This window comes from Pleurodeles waltl, chromosome 10 (genome assembly GCF_031143425.1).
Source record: "Pleurodeles waltl isolate 20211129_DDA chromosome 10, aPleWal1.hap1.20221129, whole genome shotgun sequence".
In the NCBI taxonomy this organism is placed as follows: Eukaryota; Metazoa; Chordata; class Amphibia; order Caudata; family Salamandridae; genus Pleurodeles; species Pleurodeles waltl.
The window spans coordinates 818004574-818030217 of NC_090449.1; the positions used below are offsets into that span (position 1 = coordinate 818004574).

At 44.3% G+C, this 25644-nt stretch overlaps 1 protein-coding gene across 2 annotated transcripts in view; it reads right to left on the reverse strand.

The window, feature by feature from the left end:
* KIF15 (kinesin family member 15) overlaps positions 1-25644 on the reverse strand; it is a 930781-nt gene that overhangs the window by 758385 nt on the left and 146752 nt on the right. For both annotated transcript variants that reach the window (XM_069211483.1, XM_069211481.1), the window contains exons 9-10: positions 20019-20144; positions 19776-19898 (exon numbers count right to left, since the gene is read on the reverse strand). In XM_069211483.1, the coding sequence (XP_069067584.1) occupies positions 19776-19898; positions 20019-20144 (249 nt within the window). The remainder of the gene's footprint in view (positions 1-19775; positions 19899-20018; positions 20145-25644) is intronic.

Genomic DNA, 25644 nt, shown 5'->3' on the forward strand with positions numbered 1-25644 from the left:
TTGACCTCTGAGCACTTTACCACTGCTAACCAGTGCTAAAGTGCATATGCTCTCTGTGTAAATTGTACTATTGATTGGTTTATCCATGATTGACTATTTAATTTACCTGTAAGTCCCTATTAGAGTGCACTACATGTGCCTAGGGCATGTAGATTAAATGCTACTAGTGGGCCTGCAGCACTGGTTGTGCCACCCACCTCAGTAGCCACTTAACCTTGTCTCAGGCCTGCCATTGCAAGGCCTGTGTGTGCAGTTTCACTGCCACTTCGACTTGGCATTTAAAAGTACTTGCCAAGCCTAGAACTCCCCTTTTTCTACATATAAGTCATCCCTAATGTGTGCCCTAGGTATCCCCTAGAGCAGGGTGCTGTGTAGGTAAAAGGCAGGACATGTACCTGTGTAGTTATATGTCCTGGTAGTGTAAAACTCCTAAATTCGTTTTTACACTACTGTGAGGCCTGCTCCCTTCATAGGCTAACATTGGGGCTGCCCTCATACACTGTTGAAGTGGCAGCTGCTGATCTGAAAGGAGCAGGAAGGTCATATTTAGTATGGCCAGAATGGTAATACAAAATCCTGCTGACTGGTGAAGTCGGATTTAATATTACTATTCTAGAAATGCCACTTTTAGAAAGTGAGCATTTCTTTGCACTAAAATCTTGTTGTGCCCTTCAATCCACGTCTGGCTAGGTTTAGTTGACAGCTCCTTGTGCATTCACTCAGACACACCCCAAACACAGGGTACTCAGCCTCACTTGCATACATCTGCATTTTGAATGGGTCTTCCTGGGCTGGGAGGGTGGAGGGCCTGCCCTCACACAAAGGACTGCCACACCCCCTACTGGGACTCTGGCAGACAGGATTGAGCTGAAAGGGAACTTGGTGCATTTCTTAGAGACTCTTTGAAGTCACCCCCACTTCAAAGGCACAACTTAGTATAAAACAGGGCCTCTGCCCTACCTCATCAGACACTTGCTGGAGAAGAAACCTGAACCAGAAACTACATCCTGCCAAGAAGAACTGCCTGGCTGCTCAAAGGACTCACCTGTCTGCTTTCTACAAAGGACTGCTGTCTTGCTGTTGCCCTGCTGCCTTGCTGAACTCTTGTCTGGCTGTGAAAGTGCTCTCCAAGGGCTTGGATAGAGCTTGCCTCCTGTTCCTTGAAGTCTCAGGACCAAAAAGACTTCTTCCTTTCACTTGGACGCTCCGTGCGCCGAAAATTTCGACGCACAGCTTGTTTCGCGGCGAGAAAAACGCCGCACACCGACGCTGATCGACGCGACGCCCTCGGGACGATCGAGACTTCGACGCACAACCTCGCAAGGACAAAGCCGCCCGACTTCCAAGGAGAAATCGACGCGACGCCTACCGTGAGTGCGAAACTTTGACGCACGGCCTCGCAAGGACAACGCCGCCCGACTTCCAAGGAGAAATCGACGCAACGCCTGCCGTGAGACCAAAATTTTGACGCACGGCCTCGCAAGGACAACGCCGCCCGACTTCCAAGGAGAAATCGACGCGACGCTTACCGTGAGATCGAAACTTCGACGCGCAGCCCCGCAGAACGACGCGCAGCCCGGAAAATAAGCAGGAGAATCCACGCACAGACCCGGGACATCTGGTAATCCCCGCGATCCACAAAAAGAGACTGTCTGCGCGCCGGAAAACGACGCCCGACTTCCCCGCGTGGAAAAGAACGACGCAAGTCTGTGTGTGCTGAGGAGAAATCGACGCACACACCCCCTTTTTTCACGCATCTCTTCTCCTGTGGCCCTCTGAGGAGATTTCCCACCAGAAACCAGGTACTCTGTGCTTGAAAGACACTTTATTGCTTTTTAAAGACTTAAAGACACTTAATATCACTTCTCAGTGATATCTTTACAAATTCGTATTGCAACTTTGATCGTTTTGACCTACAATTACCCAGATAAATATTATATATTTTTCTAAATACTGTGTGGTGTATTTTTGTGGTGTTATGCTGTGGTGTTGTATGATTTATTGCACAAATGCTTTACACATTGCCTTCTAAGTTAAGCCTGACTGCTCGTGCCAAGCTACCGGAGGGTGAGCACAGGCTGATTTTGGATTGTGTGTGACTTACCCTGACTAGAGTGAGGGTTCTTGCTTGGACAGAGGGCAACCTACCTGCCAACCAAAAACCCCATTTCTAACAGTGAGAAACTGCTAGAATCCCCCTCACATCTGTTTCTGATATTTCCTTCCTTCCCCTGCCCAAACTCCAGATGGTCTGGGGTGACGATGGGTTTGTGACCAGTTCTTTGTGAGTATGCTGGAGGTGGCCCCTTTGAAATGTATTTGGGGTAGGTAGCAGCTCAGTCCCATCTATCCTGACAGTCACCATACTGCTAACACCTAATGCCCCTTTGTCTCACTGTCTCGGAGGAGTACAAAAAAGGCAACTGCCAAGTACACCTAGTCATGTGACCCAAAACAGCCTGCGGGCACTAAGTGGTTAGGATAAGAAAATGCAAAATTTCTAAAAGTGGCATTTTCACAATCGTGTCATAAAATCAGAGTTTGGTCTTCAGAAAAATGTATTATCATTTGAAACGCCTTCTAATGGCAAACATGACATTCCTACCTGTTCCCAATCAAAGGTTAGCACACAGTAGCAAAAAACAAAACAAATTTAGGAGTTTTTCACTACCAGCACATATAAAACTTAAAAAACAAAAAAATACTAATTTTTAAATAAAATGCATACAGCCTTATTTTCGGTTTAGGGCCTACCATAAGGTGAACACACGTATTAAAAAGGAAGGTTTGGGCCTGCCAAAAGATTCATTTTGCCAGGTCAAAAGAGCTTTTGAAAACTGCACTATAGGCTGCAGTGTAAAGCCTGAGATGTTTTAAAAGGCTAATTTAGTGGGTTGCACAGTACGTGTGACATCCCCAGTAGTAGCATTGCAGGCCCTAGGTCCACATTGTTCAACTTTACTAGAGACTTACAAGTAAATTACATGTGCCAACTGGGTGCAAGTCAATGTTGCCATGTTTAAAGAAAAGCGCACAAACATTTTAGCACTGATTAGCAGGGGTAAAGTGCATAGAGTCCTAAAAGACAACTAACAATGGTTCGGAAAACTGAAGTGGAAAAGTCAAAAAGTTTGGAAGTGACCCAGCAGAGAGGGCCAAGTCCAACACTAGTCGATTTACTGCTCAACTTGAGTTACATTTGGTGAGAGTGGTAAATGCATAGAGCACGTTAATATAGAATGTGGTGTGTGCCAAGGCTGCATCCTGATGCTTTTCTTGTTTATGTTATATATTAATCACCCTGAACAGTCCCTGGTTGATGGGGGAGAGAGAACCCTGACTGGCATGTGTCCTATATCAGCACAGATTTATGCATAATGATGTCTTTTCTATCCAGGACAGTGTTAGGTTTACAGCATTTGCTTCCTTCATGAGATTTAAGGACAATTTAGATCATAAACTTTAATAAATCTCATGTAACAGTGGTTGCTCCTAGGTCCACTAATACAAGAACTTTTACTGTAAAAGGCAATCTTATTAGGTGTGTTGTTTCTTTATTTAGGTGTGACATTTGATTCTTCCAATCCATGGTCTCGTTTGTGAACCTCTAGAAGACAACCTTGCCAGGAGCATAGCATCTGTTTTTGATTTCGCTACCAGATTTGGTCATGAATCACTGGAGGCAAAGTTGAACATCTACAAGGCTAAATATGTACCCAGCAGTGCTCAGGTCAGCAAGATTTGTGGGTATCTAAACTCCCTTGTGCTACAAACAGCCAAAAACATGTTCCTAATCATAAAACATTGCATGTTCCTCGACTTCACAAGTAAAATCCTGTGGTTGAAAAATACCAGACAATGTTTTAAGAAGTTTGGATGTCCTCAGATGTTTCAACGCCCCCAGATTATTTATAAAGGTGATATTGGCTGGACTAAAACGGTCTTCAATTATTGGAAATATGAAGATAGTATTATGTGCATTGAATAAGTGGTCTGTAAGAGCCTATGTCCTGTTAAAATCTTCTTTGTTAATCGAACCATAGAAATTGTTTCGGATGCTTAAGCATCGCCGTTTTTATGGACTCATTTTAGAGTGAGCATGATTCATTTTTTACTGTGTAACCCGAAGTGCAGAACAATCAATTTAAATCTTGTACATGTGATCATGTTTCCACCCAGCACACTTGGCTGTGTTCTGCTCCTTCTATAAAACTTTGCGGGATGCTTATGATTGCCCTGTTGGCTGACAAGCGATTTAACCAAGTAAGAGACTTATCCCATACCATAACGCATATTCCATACCATAACGTCAGACTTATCGCTGTTAACTGCAAACCCACTAATTCTCCCAAACTCCTTTGTGAGTTCTTCCAGTGCTGTCGATGCTTGACCCACATCTGCAGTGTAAACTAGCAGATCATCTGCATATAGGGAAATATTTTTACTCCAGCTCCCACACTGAAACGGAATTATCATCTGGTCTTTCTAAGCTTACACGCCAGGGGCTCTATATAGATATTAAAGGGTGATGGGGACAACGGGCATCCTTGTCTTGTACCTTCTTGAATTTTAAAAGGGTGAGTTAACACACCATTAACCCTTGCCATAGGATCTTGGAAAATCTTCTGCAACATCCCAATAAAATTTCTACCCAAATTAAGATACTCACAAACCGTTTTTAAGTAAACCCAATTAATCCCATCAAATGCTTTAGTAGCGTCCACCATTATTACCGCCATCAGATCCTGGCACGTAGTGGCCAATTCGATAGAGCCAATCAAAGTGTGCGTTTGCTCCTGCATTAATCTACCCTTCATAAACCCCTTTTGAGCTATATGAATAAATAAGCTTACCTAAAGCCCTGCTTGATCTATTTGCCATGATCTTTGCAAAAATGTAATAGTCACTTTTTAATAGGGAGATTGGCCTACATGAGTCACAGGATCTTGGGTCTTTCCCTGGCTTCAAAATTACCATAATACTTGCTTCCTTCCTAGATGGTGGCATCACACTTCTACCTTCTAAGATGTCATTGCAAAGCCCCACAAAGAAGTTATTAACACTACTTCCCAGGGCCTTATAAACTTCCAATGAGAAACAGTCTGGGCCTGGAGCCTTCCCTGCTTTTAAAACCTGATCCCAGTCCTCCAACCCAACTTGCTCGTTAAGGCCTCTACACTCTTCCTCACTCAAGGAGTCCAGGCCTAATTCTTCTAACCAAGTGTAGGAAAGTACCATCTTGCCTGGCATGTTACCCCCATTTTTACTTGTATGTATGTATGTTTGTTTTTGCCTGTGTCACTGGGATCCTGCTAGCCAGGACCCCAGTGCTCATAAAGTGTGCCCTGTATGTGTTCCCTGTGTGGTGCCTAACTGTATCACTGAGGCTCTGCTAACCAGAACCTCAGTGTTTATGCTCTCTCTGCTTTTAAAATTGTCACTGCAGGCTAGTGACTAATTTTACCAATTCTGATTGGCACACTGGAACACCCATATAATTCCCTAGTATCTGGTACCTAGGTACCCAGGGTATTGGGGTTCCCGGAGATCCCTATGGGCTGCAGCATTTCTTTTGCCACCCATAGGGAGCTCAGACAATTCTTACACAGGCCTGCCAGTGCAGCCTGAGTGAAATAACGTCCACGTTATTTCACAGCCATTTTACACTGCACGTAAGTATCTTGTAAGTCACCTATATGTCTAACCCTCACTTAGTAAAGGCTAGGTGCAAAGTTACTTAGTGTGAGGGCACCCTGGCACTAGCCAAGGTGCAACCACATTGTTCAGGGCAAATTCCCTGGACTTTGAGAGTGCGGGGACACCATTACACGCGTGCACGGACACCATTACACGCGTGCACTACATATCGGTCAATACCTATATGTAGAGTCACAATGGTAACTCCAAACATGGCCATGTAACATGTCTAGGATCATGGAATTGTCACCCCAATACCATTATGGTATTGGGGTGACAATTCCATGCATCCCCAGAGCTCCAGCATAGAGCCCGGATACTGCCAAACTGACTCTCCGGGGTTTTCTCTGCAGCTACCGCTGCTGCCAACCCTCAGACAGGTTTCTGCCCCCTGGGGCCTGGGCAGCCCAGTCCCAGGAAGGCAGAACAAAGGATTTCCTCTGAGAGAGGGCGTTACACCCTCTCCCTTTGGAAATCGGTGTTAAGGGCCTGAGAGGAGTAGCCTCTCCTGGCCTCTGGAAATGCTTTGAAGGGCACAGATGATGCCCTCCTTGCATAAGCCAGTCTACTCCGGTTCAGGGATCCCTCCCAACCCTGCTTGTCGCGAAACCGGACAAAGGAAAGGGGAGTGACCACTCCCCTGACCAGCACCTCCCAAGTGGAGGTGCCCAGAGCTCCTCCAGTGTGTCCCAGACCTCTGCCATTTTACATGCAGAGGTGTGAGGGCACAATGGACACCTCTGAGTGGCTAGTGCCAGCAGGTTACGTCAGAGACCCCTCCTGATAGGTGCTTAGCTTTCTCTGTAGCCAATCCTCCTCTGAGGGCTCATTAGGGTCTCTCCTGTGGGTTTCTCGTCAGATAACAAATGCAAGAGCTCACCAGAGTTCCTCTGCACTTCTCTCTTCGACTTCTGCCAAGGAACGACTGCTGACTGCTCCAGGACGCCTGCAAAACCACAACAAAGTAGCAAGAAGACTACCAGCAACATTGTAGCACCCCATCCTGCTAGCTTTCTCGACTGTTTCCTGGTGGTGCATGCTCTGAGGGCTGTCTGCCTTCACCCTGCACTGGAAGCCAAGAAGAAATCTCTTGTGGGTCGACAGAATCTTCCCCCTGCCAACACAGGCACCAAACTTATGCATCACTGGTCCTCTGGGTCCCCTCATCTTCACGAGCATGGTCCCTGGAACACTGGAGCTGGATCCAAGTGTCCTCGACAATCCAGTGGCCCTTCTGTCCAAATTTGGTGGAGGTAAGTCCTTGCCTCCCCACACCAGACAGTAATCCTGTGAACTGCATGAACTGCAGCTGCTAGGGCTTCTGTGCACTTTTGCAAGACTTCCTTTGTGCATAGCCTAGACCAGGTCCCCAGCACTCCGTCCTGCATTGCCCAACTCGCTGAGTTGGACTCCAACTTCGTGGGACTCCCTTTTGTTGTGCTGAGACGACCGCTGTGCTCAGATCCTCTGAACGCCTGTTCAGGTGCTTCTGTGGGTGCTGCCTGCTTCTGCATGGGCTCTCCGTGTTGCTGTGCGCCCCTTCTGTCTCCTCCTCCAAGGGGTGACCTCCTGGTCCTTCCTGGGCACTGGCAGCACCCACAATCCTCAACCGGGACTCGTGCAGCTAGCAAGGCCTGTAGGCCTGAGGTCCATTCGTGGTTCGCATTCCACTTTTGGAGTATATGGTTTGTGTTGCCAGTAGGCCTATTGTCTCCTATTGCATTCTATTGTGTTCTACGGTGTTTGCACTACTTTTCTAACTGTTTACTTACCTGATTTTGGTTTGTGTGTATATTTTGTGTTTATTACTTACCTCCTAAGGGAGTATATCCTCTGAGATACTTTTGGCACATTGTCACTAAAATAAAGTACCTTTATTTTTAGTAACTCTGAGTATTGTGTTTTCTTATGATATAGTACTAAGTGATATAAGTGGTATAGTAGGAGCTTTGCATGTCTCCCAGTTCAGCCTAAGCTGCTCTGCTATAGCTACCTCTATCAACCTAAGCTGCTAGAACACCTCTAATCTAATAAGGGATAACTGGACTTGCCACAAGGTGTAAGTACCACAAGGTACCCACTATAAGCTAGGCCAGCCTCCTACACCAAGTCCTTACCTCTCCTAGGTGTACCCTCTAGATCTTCTGCATATAATTCTGAAAAGACTCAAAATGGGCCAGCCTGTTTGCCTCCCATCTATTCTTAATCCTATTCTCAATCAGACCACAGCCTTCGATCTACCATACACAACTGATTCACTTCTTCTTCCTTAAGCCCAACCTGTGTTAAATTTTCCTCTATTTGTTGTACCTGCTTTTCTAAATTACCAATCTCTTCATTATACAATTGCCTCTTAAATGAGGCCGTTCTTATAAGTCTTCCACGTAAAAACACCTTAAAGGCATCCCATACCATCGCTGGGAAAGTATAGCCAACGTTCAGAATGAAGAAGTACTTTACCTCCTATTGAGCGTCCACCTACCCCGATCCCCATATCCTGTTAAACCAATATTCACCCAGATGGCAGAGTGATCGGATAAATGAACTTCCATATGAGTTATTTCTTTCACACTTCACCTCAAATTCCTGTCAATTAGAATATAATCGATCCTAGATTGATGCCGGTATTTTTTGTTGTTGAATGTGTACCCCAGAGTTAATCCGATTCTCTCTCTCCATTAATCACATAATCGCAACTGGGGCATAACAGTACCCGGTGTCGCATCTTCCCATTAATTCTAGATCTACTCCCTGAGGACCTATCTGGATCTACTCCTTGAGGACCTATCTAGACCATAATTTAATACCACATTAAAATCCCCCATCCAAATAATAGGATATGATGTGAGCAGCAAGTGTTGAAACAATTCCACTAATGGTGCAATATCATCACTATTGGTCCCATAGTAACAATTGAAGGCAACCAATTTCCCTATAACCCATCTTCCAGCCCTATCTACCGGTCCCTTCTGAAAGGAGATGTGATAATGAGTTTAAATAAGAACCTCAGCACCCTTGCTACCTCCCGACTGGCCTAAGTATATTACCTGTTGCACCCATTTACATGACCTAAACAACTCACAAGTCTCCTGTCTAGAAAGGTGGGTCTCTTGCAACACTACTACATCTGCTCTAACATCTTTTAAGTATTGCAACCACTTCTTTTGTCTATTTACCACCCGTAAACCATTCACATTCCAAGTTAACAGCCTCAATTCCTTTTGCCCATCATCCACCCTCTGTTAATGGAAGAGCTGTTATCCCCCTTAAGTGGACATTTCTTTTTTTCCCCCCATATGCTCCCCACCCTGTGCCCCATACCCCTCCCTACCTTCCCTCCCCCAACCTCCCCTGGGAGAACCCCCAAAACTACTTCTCCAAAGCATAGCGCCTCAGGGGGGTCCTGCTGGGACTATAAAACTATCTACAAACAAGAAGAAAAACTTTCTCTGAGCAAATACAAAGGGGAAGACCAGTATAGCGGGCTACGATAACCCTATTTTAACTTGCTCCTTCTACCGTTTTTATCAGGTCATCGACCTCTCTTGCCTCTTTAAAGCTATACATTTTATTGTTCATCATCACTCTCAATAAGGCTGGAAATTTTGACTGGGCTGGAGTGCCCACTCCCCAGAGCGTGTTGATTCTCTTACCAAGCTCCCACTGCCTATTTAAAGTTGTGCTTGAAAGATCTGACCTGATTTCAAAGGAAACCCCTTTTGCCATAAGTACTTTCTTTTTCAATGCTGCTATCAGAATTTTTTCTTTGATTCCATATGTGTGAAACCAGACCAGAATTTTCCTCGGGGTCTCTCTATTTGGTGATTTTGTTTTTAAAGGGGTCTCAGTGTACTCTTTGTATATCCTTCATGATGTCAACCTCCGCCTCCTTTAACTGTAACCCTTGTTTAATCAGACGGACCACAAGACCTTTCAAGTCACTGCCCTCTGTCCCTTCCGGAACTTTTAGAAGCCTCAAATTGTTCCTTCTCTGGTGATTCTCCAACGTCTCCAGCTTGCTCCTAACACTTTCCTCTCCAGCTCTCAAACTTTGAATAACCTAATTATTCTCCTTCACAGCCATCTTTAATCCACCTACCTCCTCTTCAAGTACCGCCATCCTTCCTGCCAAATCATCAATTATTTCCCCTCAAAGTCTTGCATAAGTCTCTAATCTCCCGTTTGGCTGGAGCCTGATGTTTCAAACCCTTCCTTGATTTCCAGCGCCACATTTTTCAACATCTTCGAGCTAGAAAGACTCAGAGGGCTATCTGCCTCTCTCTGATGCCAGATTTCCTTGGTGCCATCTGTGACCGGGGCTCGCCTGACAGGGATGCCTGCTCTTGAGGCCCCCCAGTTCAGCTAGCTCCTCCTCCGTAAATTCCAGGGAGTAAATGTCCAGAGCCCAGCTCCCCACTAACACTGAGGGGCTTTCCTCATCCCCCTCCACCCTCGCCTTTTCAGCCAGAGGTAGAAATCTGTTTGAGGTACCTCCCATAAGTGTTGTACAGAGCTCCCCAGTACTCTTGCCGTCTCCAGAAGAAGCCATTTCTATGCCATCAATACATTGCCCAGCCAGGTTTGACAGAAGCTGTTCATCTACTTGACTCCTAGGTAGCACCCTAAAATATGTTCTTAATGAGGGAGTGACTTTTAACCTATTTGAGCTATTAGGACGTGCTCTCACCCCTTTCTTATCCGAAGGGAGTTAGCCCTTGTCACTTTCCTTATCCCCAACACCTTTTGGGATCTCGGTAGATTGGCACTGCGACTCTTGCATACTCAGTCTCTCCTTAGACCCAAAACTTTTCTTACCACTCCTCAAAGAATAAACAGGGCTCCTGCCAATCCTCCTCCTTGCCACTACCTCCCCTTTTAATTTTATAGGTGACAATCTTCCTGTGGACTTTGCTGTACTCTCCCCCACCAAAGGATCCAGTGTACCCCAAACACTGTACCCCTTTACCCTCAGGGGGTTGCGCAGTACCTTGTCCATCCAAGAATGAGCTGACAGCTCTACCTGCTTCTTCAGCCTTCCTCGATCTCTCCCACATGCTAGAGTCGCTTGTGCTGACTCTGCCACTTTCCCCCCCAGAGGGGAATCCTTGCAGCTGCCTCCCTTCCTCTACTCATGTCTGAGGCTGCTCTCCCCCAGAGAGCTGCTCGCCCTGGACCTCTGTGGCTCCAGGCCCCCTCCACAGCAACCCCTACTGCGGCCCCTCCTAAAGGTAATCCCCCTTCAAAAAATTGTGTTGCAGTCTGCGATCTGCTAATTTTCGGTTCTTCCTTTTTTCCCCTCCTGAGCTCACGCGGTCCCGTAGAGCTCCAGCGGCCGCTGGCTAATAGCAGCCATGTTCTCCCCACCCCCTCTTCTCGTGGGATGTTTGTTAAGGAAGAGGTGAAATATTTAGGTATCACCATAACTCAAGATATAAGCAAAATTGCTGAAACTAATTTTAAGAAGGTTTTGAAAGAATCCACCCAGTTAATGAAGAAATAGGTTCCTTCTCACGTTAATAGGACGGATTAACTTAGTTAAGATGGTGATTTTGCCTAAGTTCCTATTAATTTTTAATGAGATTCCCTTATGCTTTAGAAGAGAATGGTTGGTTAAACTTCAAGGAGAAATTAGCAGCTTCATATGGGCCTCAAAGGAGGTCCGCATTGCGTGGAAGAAGTTGAGACGAAGGCGAGAGAAGGGCAGGCTGGCCTTAACAGATATACAGTATTATGCGTGGACTTTTTTTTTTTTTTTTTTTGAAGAATTCAAGGGAGTTAATGAAGGAGCCTGGGGAGTCTGAGAAAGGTCAAATCTTTAAGCAATGATGAAAACAGATAATGTACACCAGGAAGGTTTTTTTATACAAGTTTGGAAATTCTACGTTTTTCAAAAAAATTAAGTTGAAGATGCTCTGGTACTTCGTAAGAATCTCGGAGTGTGAGAGGAAAGACACTAAATTACCATAGTATAGCAAGTATGCCCCAATCTGGAATTCTCCAGGCTCTCCTGAATGGACAAGGGATAAGTTAGCTCTTCCCCTGAGGGAGCCAGCTTTTTCGGTTTGGGGGTGCTTACTTAAGGATGGCAGTCTGATCACTTGAGTCCCTCAGTGGGGAAATGGAGGGGCAATCTTTCAAGGTTTAAATACCTCCAAATTACTAACTGGCTGCAACATGTAGAGGAGGGGGTAGGAGTCTCAAATAACCTGGAGGAATTTTTACAGCTAAGTTGCCACCCCCCCCCCCCTCCTACCCCACCTCAAGAAAGGAAGTTACAAAACTGTACTGGCTGCTGGTAGAGGTTGTGGACGGAGAGTTTACCCTACCGGAGGAGACACGGGAAGTTGACTTGCCAGGACAGCGGATAAGAGACCAATGATAAGTATCTAATACTCTTCTATATGACACAGTTTGGCCCGCGTCCTTAAGATGGAACCATCTGTGTTCTATCCACAGGGCTTATTGGACTCCAGTTAAGTTATCTAAGATCCGGCATGGAACTACAACATTGTGTAAGAAGTGTGGACTGCCTAGGGCTGATGACCTGCACATGTTTTTGAGGTGCCCCCAGATTACTTGTTTCTGGAAGGAGGCAGAGGAGGTAACAGAGGATGTAACAGAGGACGTTTTTTCTATGGCTTGTCAGATAATCCCCACCAAAGTGACTTTTGGGATTGTTACAAAATCAGAACCTGCTGTCAATTAAGAGGGACTCAGCTAAGTTACTTATTTATATGATTTTGCTGGCCAGATGAGAAATTTATAAGAAATGGGTGAGCCCTTCTCCCCCGAAAAATCAGGAATGGAGGGAGGCTCTTCTCTGGATTAATTTAAATCTGGATATTAAGCGAGGAACGAGGGCACAGAAATTCTGGGCTCCTTTGAGAGGCTGGCTAGACAGAACTGATCTAGAGGTAACAGGTATTTGCTAGTTGGTACGGTTTTGTCCTATGATTATCCTGCTCATTGACTCTTAAGGCTCTCAATGTGGTCTCAAAGCAGCTCATGACCATAAACTCAGCTCTAACCTGAGACAGGATCCTCTCGCCGGAGAGTGGTATACAGTGGAAGGGAGGTCTCTCTGTTCCCCCCCTCCCACTTCCCCCCTTTTGAGTTAGACTGGGATGATAAATGAGGACTATTAAAAAATAAAAAAATAAAAAGACTAAACCTGTAATCCCTTGTATATTCTTACAATATTCTAGCACGCATTAAAGCTGAGGGCAAGGTGAAAAGCTTTCACTCTAAAGGGGACGTTATTTGCATCATCATAACAAACAATTTGAATAGCATAGTCATTTGAAATGGCATTTCAGGTACTTATCACTAGCAATTAAATAAACAGCATGTAGTAATCAGAAACACAACCTCTTAAGCAGGAAAACAACTGTTTGAATGTATATGTGAAACATATTTTAATCTACTGATAAACCAAAAAAGTGACTGTCTCAAAAAAGTTTGATGCTAGTCAGTTATGACTCATCTACAAAAATGATTTTATGCTTATGACCTAAACGTTTATCCGTTTGTCTAATCCATACAGTCCCTTACAGTAGATCCTGACTGGTCGATATCACTGCCCTAGAAGAGTTATTTGCCCAAATGAAGTAGCTTGTTTATCCAATTAAAGTGTAACAGTATTGAATGGATCAAATATAGCTAGTCATTTGTCTTAAGTTTGTACATTTTGAGAGTAAACTAAGACAAAAAAAATCTTCATCAAAAACCAAAAAACAAATATATTACATGTTATTCTCTCACGTCCCCACCAACTCGAAGTATTTAAACAGGCATAACAATGAGAAGATATGAAATACAACTTGTGCTACTTTTGTACACACTGTAGTCAACCAAAGTACATCCAACAGTTTTTCCAGTATATAATATATAATCCTTCCTCTGTGGAGGAGGATAGGGCCGATTCAATGTTGTATCCAGTACTGCCCCTATGAACAGGAGGCGCTGGGAGGGCTCCAGGTGAGACTTGGGCACGTTTACCGTAAAGTCCATGTTGAACAACAACTGTGTTGTCATTTGCAAGTGATGCAGCTCAAGCTCTAGGGACTTGGCTTTTATCAGCCAATCGTCTAGGTAAGGGAATACAGATATTCCCTTCCTTCTGAGGTCTGCTACACCCACCTTTGTGAAAACTCGAGGTGCGGAAGTAAGACCAAAAGGAAGGACCGCAAACTGGTAGTATTGCGACCCTACCACAAACCGGAGATACTTCCTGTGCGACTTCAGAATGGGGATATGAAAATAAGCATACTGCAAGTCGACAGACACATCCAGGCTTCCTTGTTCAACGCCAGAAGCACCTGTGCTAGAGTCCGCATTTTTAATTTCTCCTGTTTGAGGAACCAATTCAAAATCCTCAGGTCCAGGAAAAGCCTCAATCGACCATTCTTCTTGGGAATCAGGAAATATCTCAAATAGCATCCCTGACAACTGTCCTGCTCTGGAATCAACTCCACTGCACCCTTTAACAAAAGGGCTAGCACCTCCTGCTGAAGCAACAGTAGATCTTCCATGCAAAACAAATGACAGGGAGGGGTGGGAGAGGGAAACTCCCGAAAAGGAAGGGCATAACCTTTCCCCACAATATTCAGCACCCAAGAGTCCGATGTGACTAACTCCCACTTGTGGAGAAAATGAAATAGCCTTCCTCCTACGGTAGAAGTATGATTCAAGATGGAGAGAAAACTAGGTCTGCTTTCCTTGTGGGGTTCCCCCATCCCACGCCATACGGCGCCATCTCGGAGGGGACCGAGACCAATCTCTGGAAGAACGGCGTTGAGAATCGTGCCGGTGCCGCTTCTTATGAGATCTCAAGGACTTATGTGAGGAAGAGTCCCTCGTCTTTGATCTTTGATGACCCTTATGCTCCTTCTTAGCTTTTGCCAAGAAGTGCTTAGCCTCTCTCTTTTTCAAGGCCTTCGGGTTCATCCGCTGGCAGGACACGTACCCCTCCACGTCATGGTCCGAGCTTAGGCACTACAAGCAGTCCTCATGAGGATCTGTGACCGACATGCGACCCCCGCACTCATGACAAGGCTTAATATCTGATTTCTTCGGTGGAGACATTGTAACTAGACAACAAGAACACCTTCGAAACAGTAACTGTTTGAGAGCCAGGAAAAACCGTTAGCGTCCAAAGCGCGGAAAAAAGGGAACTGACGTCAGCATGCCGGCGAGGACTTCCTATTGCCACGATGACATCAAACAAGTCATGTGGAGCCCTGCAATTGTGACGTCCTCGTCAACATGAAGAGCTAGGAAGAAAATTTCCGTTGAATGTTGGCTCACTGGGAGAATTCATAAGGTGAGAAATCCACAGGTAGTTGTATCCATCAGAAGAGGTCTTGCACACCCTCATCATTTGTCCCATATTTCTGGGGGATAAGAAGTGGGGGGTGTCAGAGTTTGGGGGTATTCCTCCTAAAGGGACCTTCCTGTAGGTTGAAATACCTTTTTTAAAAGTATTTTTGGTACCTGGAACCAAGATTCGAGCAGCTTGATTCTCTGTACGCAACAAGGTCCTCCTGTGTAGTATGGCACCCCCTACATAAAAATGGAAAGACAATAGTATGGTCTGTTCATAGAACAGATCCTCTGGACAGTTGTATGACGGAACCACGCATGCCATCACAACACTGTCATTACAAGGCATACATCTTTACCAAGCATGCCTTCACAACAAATACTTTTATCATTAACACGGCTCTACCACGCATGTCTTCACAATGAAAATGTCATTGTTAAGGCATATGGGCAGTAAAATTTAAGAGGCAAGTACAACCCCTATATAGACACACATACATTCATGTATGTGAGTGTGTGTGTGTGTATATATATATATATATATATATATATATATTTATATATATCTACACACATAGATACACACACACACACACACTAGTCCTTGCACTGATATATTTAAATACTCCTGCCACCCCAAACCCACCCTAAAAATACCCTTCCCCCCCCCAAACACCCATACACACCCTGAACCTTAAAACTGCCCTTACAACCCAAACACCCATCATATCCACCCTAAACCCTAAAAAAATGACATCGCCAAAACCCCATAACCCCTATAAATACCCTTGCCATCCAAATAATCTTGCCCACCCTAAAACCTAAAAATACCCTCGCCACCCAAATACCCCTACTAACCCTAAAACCTAAAAAGACTTAACACCCTAAAACCCATACCCACCCTAAGCCCTAAAAATATCCTCCCATCCAAAAACCCAAACCCACCTTGAGCCCTAAAAATATCCTTGCTACGCAAAAACCCATAACCACCCTAAACCCTAAAAATGCCCTTGCCACCCAAAAACCCATACCCACCCTAAAAATACCCTTGCCATCCAAAAAACCACCCACCCTAAACCCTAAAAACAATCTTTACCTGATCAGATCCTACAAGGTTTTGCGATTTGCAAAAAACAAAACAAAAAATTGCAAAATGCAGTGATATTTACAAAGTCCCCTGTAAAGTCCTAAATAAACCATTTATTTCAGCCTCCTTTTATTGGGCCTGTGTTACCACGCTGGGCGAGTAAAAGAAGGCTTGAAAAGAGTTTTTTTTTTTTCTACTTTCTCTGCTTAAAATAAAAAATAAAAAAAAGAAGAAGACTGCAGGAGGCATGGGCTTAACAGGTATGTTAATGTCCCGGCCTCTTTGGCCCTACAACCCTCCCTCCCCCCAAAACCCCACCGTGGCACTTACCAGTGCTCACTCCCACCCCTAGTTAACTACTCAACCCTGGGGCACTTATCACAAAGAATTAGCATGAAATACATGGTGCTGGAGGGGAGCTGTTACTTTAGCGCCCTCCTCGCACCTTAATTTGAGGTGGGAGGAGAACAGAGGGGGCTAAACTAACAACTCACCACTAGCACCATGTAGGAAAATGGCTCCCTGTTGCAGTTACCCCCTACTTTTTGCCCGATATTGATGCTGACTTGACTGAGAAGTGTGCTGGGATCCTGCTAACCAGGCCCCAGCACCAATGTTCTTTCACTAAAAATGTACCATTGTTTCCACAATTAGAACATCCCTGGCACACGGATAAGTCCCTTGTAAAAGGTACCAGTGGTACCAAGGGCCCAGTGACCAGGGACGGTCCCTAAGGGCTGCAGCATGTGTTGTGAGGGACCCCTCACCTAACCTGCACACTGCCATTGCAGATTGCCTTTTTCTCCCCACCAACACACACAAAGTCGACACGGCATCCCCTTCAGAATGCCATGCACACAAAATACTGCCTGTGGCATAGGTAAATCACCCCCTTTAGCAGGCCTTAAAGCCCGAAGGCAGGGTGCACTATACCACAGGTGAGGGCATAGCTGCATGAGCAATATGCCCCTACAGTGTCTGAGTCTATTCTTAGACATTTGTAAGTACAGTGTGGCCATATTAAGTATATGGTCTGGGAGTTTGTCAAAACAAACTCCACAGTTCCACAAGGGCTACACTGAACACTGGGAAGTTTGTTATCAAACTTCTCAGAAAAATAAACCCACACTGATGCCAGTGCTGGATTTATTAATAAATGCACATAGAGGCTCTGTATTTTACCCCATCCTTAAGTGTAGGACTGAGTGGTCTGTGCCAGCCTGCCACTGAGACGAGTTGTGCTCTCAGGCCAGAAACAAAGCCTGCACTGGGTGGAGGTGCTTCACACCTCCCACTGCAGGAACTGTAACACATAGCAGTGAGCCTCAGAGCCTCAGGCTTCGTGTTACAATGCCCCAGGGCACTCCAGCTAGTGGAGGTGCCCACGCTGAACACAGACCCCACTTTTGGTGGCAAGTCTGGAGGAGATAATGAGAAAAACAAGGAGAGGTCACCCACCAGTCAGGACAACCCCTAAGGTGTCCTGAGCTGAGGTGACCCCTGCCTTAAGAAATCCTCCATCTTGATTTTGGAGGATTCTCCCAATAGGAACAGGGATGTGCCCCGCCTCCCCTCGGGGAGGAGGCACGAGGAGGTTGTAGCCACCCTTAAAGACAGTTGCCATTGGCTACTGCCCCCCCCCCCAGACCTAAACACACCCCTAAATTTAGTAATTAGGGGTGACCCTGAACCCAGGAAATCAGATTCCGGCAACCTACAGCTACACCAAGACGAAGGGCTGCTGACCTGAAAGCTCTGCAGAGACGATGGAGACGACAACTGACTTGGCCCCAGCCCTACAATCCTGTCTCCAGACTCAAAGAACCTGCACAGTGATACATTCAGCGGGACCAGTGACCTCTGAGGACTCCGAGGACTGCCCTGCACCCAAAGGACCAAGAACCTCCCGAGAACAGCAGCACTGTTCAGCAACAGCAACAAACTTGCAACAAAGAAGCAGCTTTAAAAAGTCTCTGTTCCCGCCAGAACCGTGAGGCTTCCCACTCTGCACCCAACGCCCCCGGCTCCAGTCCAGGACAACAAACACCGCAGAGAGGACCCCCAGGCAACTCAAACGAACGTGGACACCCTGAGTCGACCTCCCTGCACCCCCACAGCGCCGCCTTTATAGAGGATCCAGAGGCTCCCCCTGACCGCAACTGCCTGGTAACAAAGGAACCCTATGCCTGAACCAAGCACTGCACCCGCAGCACCCAGGACCGAGAGGAACCACCTACCAGTGCAGGAGTGACCAGCAGGCGGCCCTCATCCTAGCCCAGTTAGTGGCTGGCCGGAGAAGCCCCCCCGTGCCCTGCCTGCATCGCTAGAGTGACCCCCGGTCCCTCCATTGCTTTCAATAGCAAACCCGACACCTACTTTGCACACTGCACCCGGCGTACCCGCATTTTAAATGTGTTTACATTTAATAATCGGGGATAGTGACGTGCTTTCAATATTGTAACACAGCAGCAGGTCACTAATATTGCTGCAAATTATATATGTTACACACCCCAGTTCTACTAGATGAGGTCCTATTTTGATCTAAAAGAACTTTTTTGAATGGATGCTGCATGAAACAAACAGCATTTCTCTGCAAAATGTCTGTAATAGACTCTCACAAATCACCCACATTAAAAATAAAGGAAAATAATATTTTAAACAGTAAGTTTAAGAAGTATTCAAGGTCATCGGGGCAAAACTCTATGCAGAGCAGTGCTGGCTTTATGAAGGGGCCCCCCTGGAAAGGCTGGGGCCCTGGGCCAAAGCCCACTTTGCCCATGCTTTAAAACGTCTCTGCCATTCTCTGTGCAGTGCTGGTTTGCTGGCCCCACATCTGGGCCACTTATGTTTGCACAACAATTTTCTTTTATTTTGAGGCTGAAAAATTTGTCAAAACAAACCGCAAAAATCCTGGGGAAAAACACTTAATACTCACTTTGAAATACTTACCTGCAAAACTTTTGCCATGCATCATATGCCTTTACCACTCATGTCTTTACAACAAATTTCCTTGTAACGGCATATGCGTGGCAAAGGTTTGCGTGGTAAAGACAGGTGTTGTGAAGGCATGCATGGTTACGACCGTGTTGTAATTGCTGTTTTCCTCTCTGACCAACCGTCACTGTGCAGGCTGTAGGCCAAGTGCAGTGGAGGGTTGCCACCTTCAGGGATTGGGTGCAGGACCTGGTCAAGTGGCAGGGAATTTGTCTAACCCACAGAAGTGCACAGCTTAATGATGTGCAGCAGGGAGGGCTGTTGGTTGCCCACAGGGGGATGAATGGAAAGCCTGGCCGAAGGCTGTGCTCAGTGTTAGTTGACCAACAAGAGGGGTTAGGTTCTGTGCTTAAAAACCAAAACCACTGTAAACGGCTTCTGGCTGTGCGTAGCAGACACTAGCTGCAGAGGGTTGAGATGGATGGCCTGGCTGGCAAGCCACGACATGTACAGCCAAAGGTATACATTGTGAGGGCTGGAAATTAAATATTCATTAAAAAAGGTAAATTCCTTGGGAAAAAAAATATTGTAAAACCTTACGTTCTGGCTCTATCGTGACAAACCAAGGTGATCCCTTCAGTTTCTTTATTTAAAAACCTTGAAGAGGGCATCGTAACACCTAATAAGCAAACATGTTAGTCATTACAGCATTTATGTTCCGGAAAATTGACAGTACCTTATTTTTAATCAGCTTTGCCCGCTGAGCAAACTGAAGGGTGGACAACGTTTCACCAAAACATTTGGATCCAGGGTGCACATTTGCAATGATATAAGTTTTAGCATTACCACCTAGTGAGTCCTGTTGAGAAAAATAAAATACTTTTATGCAGAAATCTTCAAACTCATAAGTTAAGAACTTCAAGAAAACATTTAATATTTTTAAACTTTAAAAGAAAAAAATTCCCAAACTTTATTTTACCCGTAGTAGAAATGTGAGCTTAGAGTCTCTATAGCAGATGTGGCGCTGTTTTCCATTTGAGACATCTACTAGTGCTGTAATTACTTGCCCCAGACAGCTTAGCGAGCGGTTTATACTACCTGCTTCCTGAAATGCAAAAACACAAGTAGAAGCATAATTCAAACAATTGCAATGAAACCTACTCATACTAGTGAGCAAATTCAAAATATTTAGACTTTTTATAACTACTTTACCATGGGAAACCTTAAAAACTTTCTACCAAATATAAAGAAAATAGAGCAATAAATACTTTCTTCAGAATTCAACTGCATGCATTACAGCGAGTAGGGAAAAATACAATTTCTGTTTTCGTCAGTTTATTTTTTTCTTCATCGCTTCTCGACCCTTTGGCTAAGATCATAAGTAGTACCATCAGGTTTGAATCAGAGTTGCAGTTTGACATCGAGGTTCAGGACATTGCTGTTATTAAAATCGGAAATAATTTAACAGCTAGAATAAATGCTTGACGAGTACTTTTGGATACCTGGATATCGGCAAAGTAAGAGTGCTACATTTTTTTTAAGGGAAACTCCTTTTAAGAGTTGCGGCGTTTGTGACTCAAAAAAATGGTACTAAGCAGAAGGATCCCATCTTCCACAGACGCCGGGGATAATCTATGTCGTTGATCAGAAAAAAGCAATGTGGATGAAGTGTTGAAAAAGGCCAGCATTTACTATTTTTGTAACATGTTAATATCATTTTCTAAAGAAGAATGTGCATTATTTCCTTAATGTTAGCGCGGAAAACTGCCACATCAAAGGTGCGTGTATTTCGCTCTGAGATTCTTTTGTTTTTTTCTACACTTTTTTGCATAGAGGTTTCTAATTGCATGTACAGTATTGTCCTGAAACATTTTTTTTGAGGAATCGTTGTCCCACACATAAATACAACGTATTAAATGACAGAATAATGAATGCATGAAATCTGTCGGATAACGTTGAAAAACCCCGCAATGCTTCCTCACAAACGGAAGCGTACAAACTGTATAATAATGATAAGCTGCTCCTTTTTCGTTTTAATTTAGGATTGAGTTCCTAATAAACATAAATCGCGTTTTAAAATTTCTGTAGCCGTTTTTTCTTATTTGAGCGGGCTTCCATTAGTAAACTATCAGTAACTCTTGAGAAGGAGAATGAAAGTTCTCCCTGCATGTTTCTACACATACTAAGTGACATTATTTTTTAATTGATTCTAACACCTTTCTGTAAAAAATGAACTGCTTCTTTGTGGTTGTAATTTGGCACTTCAAGTTCCACGTTCCTTCTTCGTGTCTACAACCATATTATCTAGTTCATATGCAGGAGCAATACATCAAGGATTTAGATGGTTTAGGGAGGTTTGAAGGTATAGTTGTTTACAACAAGGAATAATAAGCACATTAGAAGGATATTTCAAGTCAGCTTGGAGTTCCATGATCTTATAAAGGAAATCTGCCTTCGAACTCATGTCTCCACCTGGTCATGAAACTCCTTGGTGACTTCTAATAGCCTTATAATGTATCGCAGTGGCTACGTTATCACTTATCTGTCTAGAAATCCTGATACCTGCACCATCAGTGTCTTTGCACCCTGAATACACTGATTTGGCAAAATTATCCGCCATTGCGACTAGAACTACTAGTACTGCTAGTACTGCTACTAAACATGCATCGAATAGGAATAATTTCTGTACTACTGCTATCAGCAATACTAAGTTTTATTACTACAGGTGCTACTAATTTTAATTGGTGTGCAACAAAAAATCCTGCATGCACACACACCAACCCCACTCTACTGTTGGTGTAAATTACAGCTATTTCCTCTATTTAATCTCCTGCACTGAATTATACAGCTGTTTTGCTTCACTGCTCCGGATCTCATTGCCCAATCATTCTGCACAACTGGCGAGTAGTCTTCCCTTTGGCAAGCTTAGCCGTCCACCATTTAAACAAGTGTCATGATGAATAATCCTGAAAAAATTGGGAATAAAATGGCTGGCTCCCATCAGATGCAGGAATGATTGGAGACACTTGTGCAGATATACAAGTGCTCACTACGGCATGCCCTCAGCAACACTACCAGCTTATTAGCTTATTACCTCAAATAAGCACTATGTTTCCAACTACTGTATTGACTCAATTAACGGCAAAAAGTCACAACCATTACAGCAAAATGTTACAACATTATGACTGACCCAGTCAATAACCCCTTTACACAACAGAGGCCAGATGAGTAGCTGAGGCGTGTCCGTGTGTGTGTGTGTGTGTGTTTACAGTTCGTTGAGGGCTACTCGTCAGACAAAGTGGGGTTTAATGCAGTCAGTAGTCCAGAAAAAATGCAAAGTTTGTTTTATTCAGCATGCACTTGATGAGCAGAATTTAAACAGAGATCAGGTCTAATAACTTATACACTGCTTACAGACTTTGCATTAGGTAAAGCTGCTTTGGGATATGGAAGACAAGGCCAAAGGTAAATTACCATGTTGAAGGTTACAATCCAAGACAAAAACATACAGGGCAACCATGTAAAAAAGTGAATAAAAAAATATTGCTATTTTTCTATGCTGGCAGGCGCCTACCTCTTAAATAAGTGAATATATGTGTTTTTTTTGCATGTGTTACGTTCAAACGCGTTACAGACAAGGACTTATGTTTTTGGTAGAACAGACTCCCAAAAATTGTTGAGTTAGCTCTTGGCCAACCCCTCACTGGCCAGATAACTTACTCATGAAACATTCTAGGTGACAAAGGAGGCTTCACATAAACTGTTCACCTAAACACATTGGGGCATTTGATAGATAAAATTGAGCAGAAAACAAAATATAATATTGCCTTCTGTAACAAAACCGGGTTGGAGAATCCCAGGGGAGTCGGGGGAATTTAAATTGTGGACTTTCATCATTGGTGTCCTAGAGCCCCCGCACTGAGGGATCCTCAAACTTGAAACCAAGTACCCATTTTTTAGCACTTGAATCTCAGGTTAGTGAGGCATAACAGTTCAAGGCTTACTCTGGGAGGTGCTCTAGGCTAGGTATTTAGAACTCAGTAACAAGACAAACACCTAGTAAATTGCTGTCCAGCCAGTTCTTCATCTCATAAAAAGGAATACGTACTGTATTACACACACTGTTGAATATAAACTAACACAGTTACATGGCAGGAGAAAATACCGAAGATAACACCCACTAAAGACGCTTCACATCCAATATGGAATGCACAGTAATGATCAAACAGGGCTAGTATTCTCCCTATATGTACCATGTATCCCCTGTGCTGTATGGATCTGGGGGTGCTTACATGCCCCCCCGCCCCCCAAAAGAGCCACACGGTTTAGATTTTCAGCCACCTGGTGCAAGAACTGTACCAACATGATGCATCAGAAATCCATTGGGACTGTGACCAACACACAAACCACTCAGCAATACTTTTTCAGGTAGTGTTTTCTTGTCCAGATTAGTTCCTCTAGATGAGATCAGGGACACAATGGAACTCCAAACCTCCTTTTGTAAATGAAAAGCACCCAAAATGGCAATAAGACAGAGCACAGAACTTTAAAATGTTTACTTCTAAAACCCAAGCCTATTGCTCCAACTATGAAAGGTACCACACAGAAGGCAAAAATAAATACAGCAATGCATGACATCGCCAGCAAAAATAATATGAATATTTGTGATATGGTTAGCAGCTTTCAGGCATCCTGACACTATCACTGTTTCTAAGCGCTACGGTACAATTTGGCAGATGCAGTATATAGCAAACATATGAATCTACTTTTTTTAAATTATTATTATTATTTTTTTAAGATGGGTCGCACAGTGTCATGGGCCTGGCTTTTCTGCAGGGCCACCCAAGACATTTGCCTTCCTCTGTGGAACCTGTTTTTGTTGTCTTTTAGGACTGTTTAGCAGGGGGTAAAGTGCACAGTAGTAACATGCACGTGCGCTCACCCTAAAACATAGTAAAAATGGCCTACACCTGGTTATTTAATTTATTTTAAGTCCCTTGTATGTGGTACTGCATGTACCCTGGACCTATAAATTAAATGCTACTAGGGGCTGAAGCACGCATTCACCATCCTCTGAAGAAACATGTCTCAGGCCTGCACTGCAGCCTGTAATGCAGTTATAAACTGCCATAAGGACCTGAAAAATTGAACCTTTTGCCAGGCATATATCTTCCTTTTTAATGCTTATAAATGAACCCTAAGGTAGGCTCTAAGGGCTTAGGTACATGGTATCTAAAAAGTAGGACATGTGGGTTTAAGTTTTACGTGTCCTGACAGTGAAAACTCCTAAAGTTGTTATCAGCTGTTGTAAGGCTATCTCTCTCATAGACTAATACTACAGACGTATTACATTTAATACATGCCAGCTTCAGTGAAGGACCAGATTAGAGATATGCTGTTCACACTGACACGAATTGTAATTTGAAATTATATTTAATGGTAAAGTCAGATCTTAAGTTACTATTGAAAATGCCACTATTAGAAAGTTGGCATCTTGTGAATGGCTCTGCTGTCGTGGGCCATGTGTTGCTTCTAGACAGCGAGACAAAAGAGGCTTAGGTGTGAGGAGAGAAGGTCTTCCAGACAAGATGGCTGAGAAGGACTTGTGCTATGCCTCGATTACACTTGAAAAGCCCTGCTTGCAGCACACCAAAAGAATTCGGACACTAGGCGTGCCCTTGCCTTTGTCACTCCAGAGAGTTTGGAGCCAATACCAGGGAAAGAACTGACTAGAACCAGTTTGGAATGTAGGTCAGAATTTATCCACACAAAAGCTGGCATTTGGTATAAAAATGGGACCTCTTCACCTCTCAAAAGAACATTCCTGAACCTGCGGAGCTTCAGAAGAAGGACTGCCTTGCAGTCTGAAGGAAATCTGGACTTCCTTGCCTGTCCAGAAGAGACTCCAAGGGTCAGTTGGCTGGCTTGTGTGAGATACACAAGGACACAACAAACTTCCAGAGGCCAGCAACTGCCAAGCACACCAGCACCAAACAGACCTGTCTGAGTCCTGCTGATTCCCAAGAGATGCTTTCCAGGTCTTGGACCCTTAGCTGGCATCAATGTGAATCCTCCTGAAGTAAAGGGGAAGATGGAGTTTTGTGATCCTTCTGACTGCAAAGTCACCTCTTGGCACTGATTGTCATCTGCCAACGAGGATCTTCAGTGATGATCAGCTCATTACGCTATAACAGCAACCAAACCGGCCAGACTTGCTCTTTGCACCAATAGCGACCTCCTCATGGCCCTCAACAATAAGAATGGCAAACATTGCCAGTACTTGAGAAGGAAACTCATCAGTAGGACTAACCTGCTCCCTATATCCAACCTGTGCTCTATTGCGGTGAGCCTGAACTTGTAACTTTCCCCCATCCAGTAAGACCAGAGAATCGCAAGTGACATTTTGTGCCTGATTTCACCTAAGACTTTAAAAACTCACATCTCCGGTTCCACTTATTGCATCATTGTTGTTTTGGGGTCATTTTATTTCTTAACAATTACTCAATTTCTCGAAATTGGTTTAAGATTTTTCTTGTGTTGCGTTTTCACATTATTACTCTTTGGGCACTGCGTAAATACTTTACACATTGCATCAGAATTAAGCC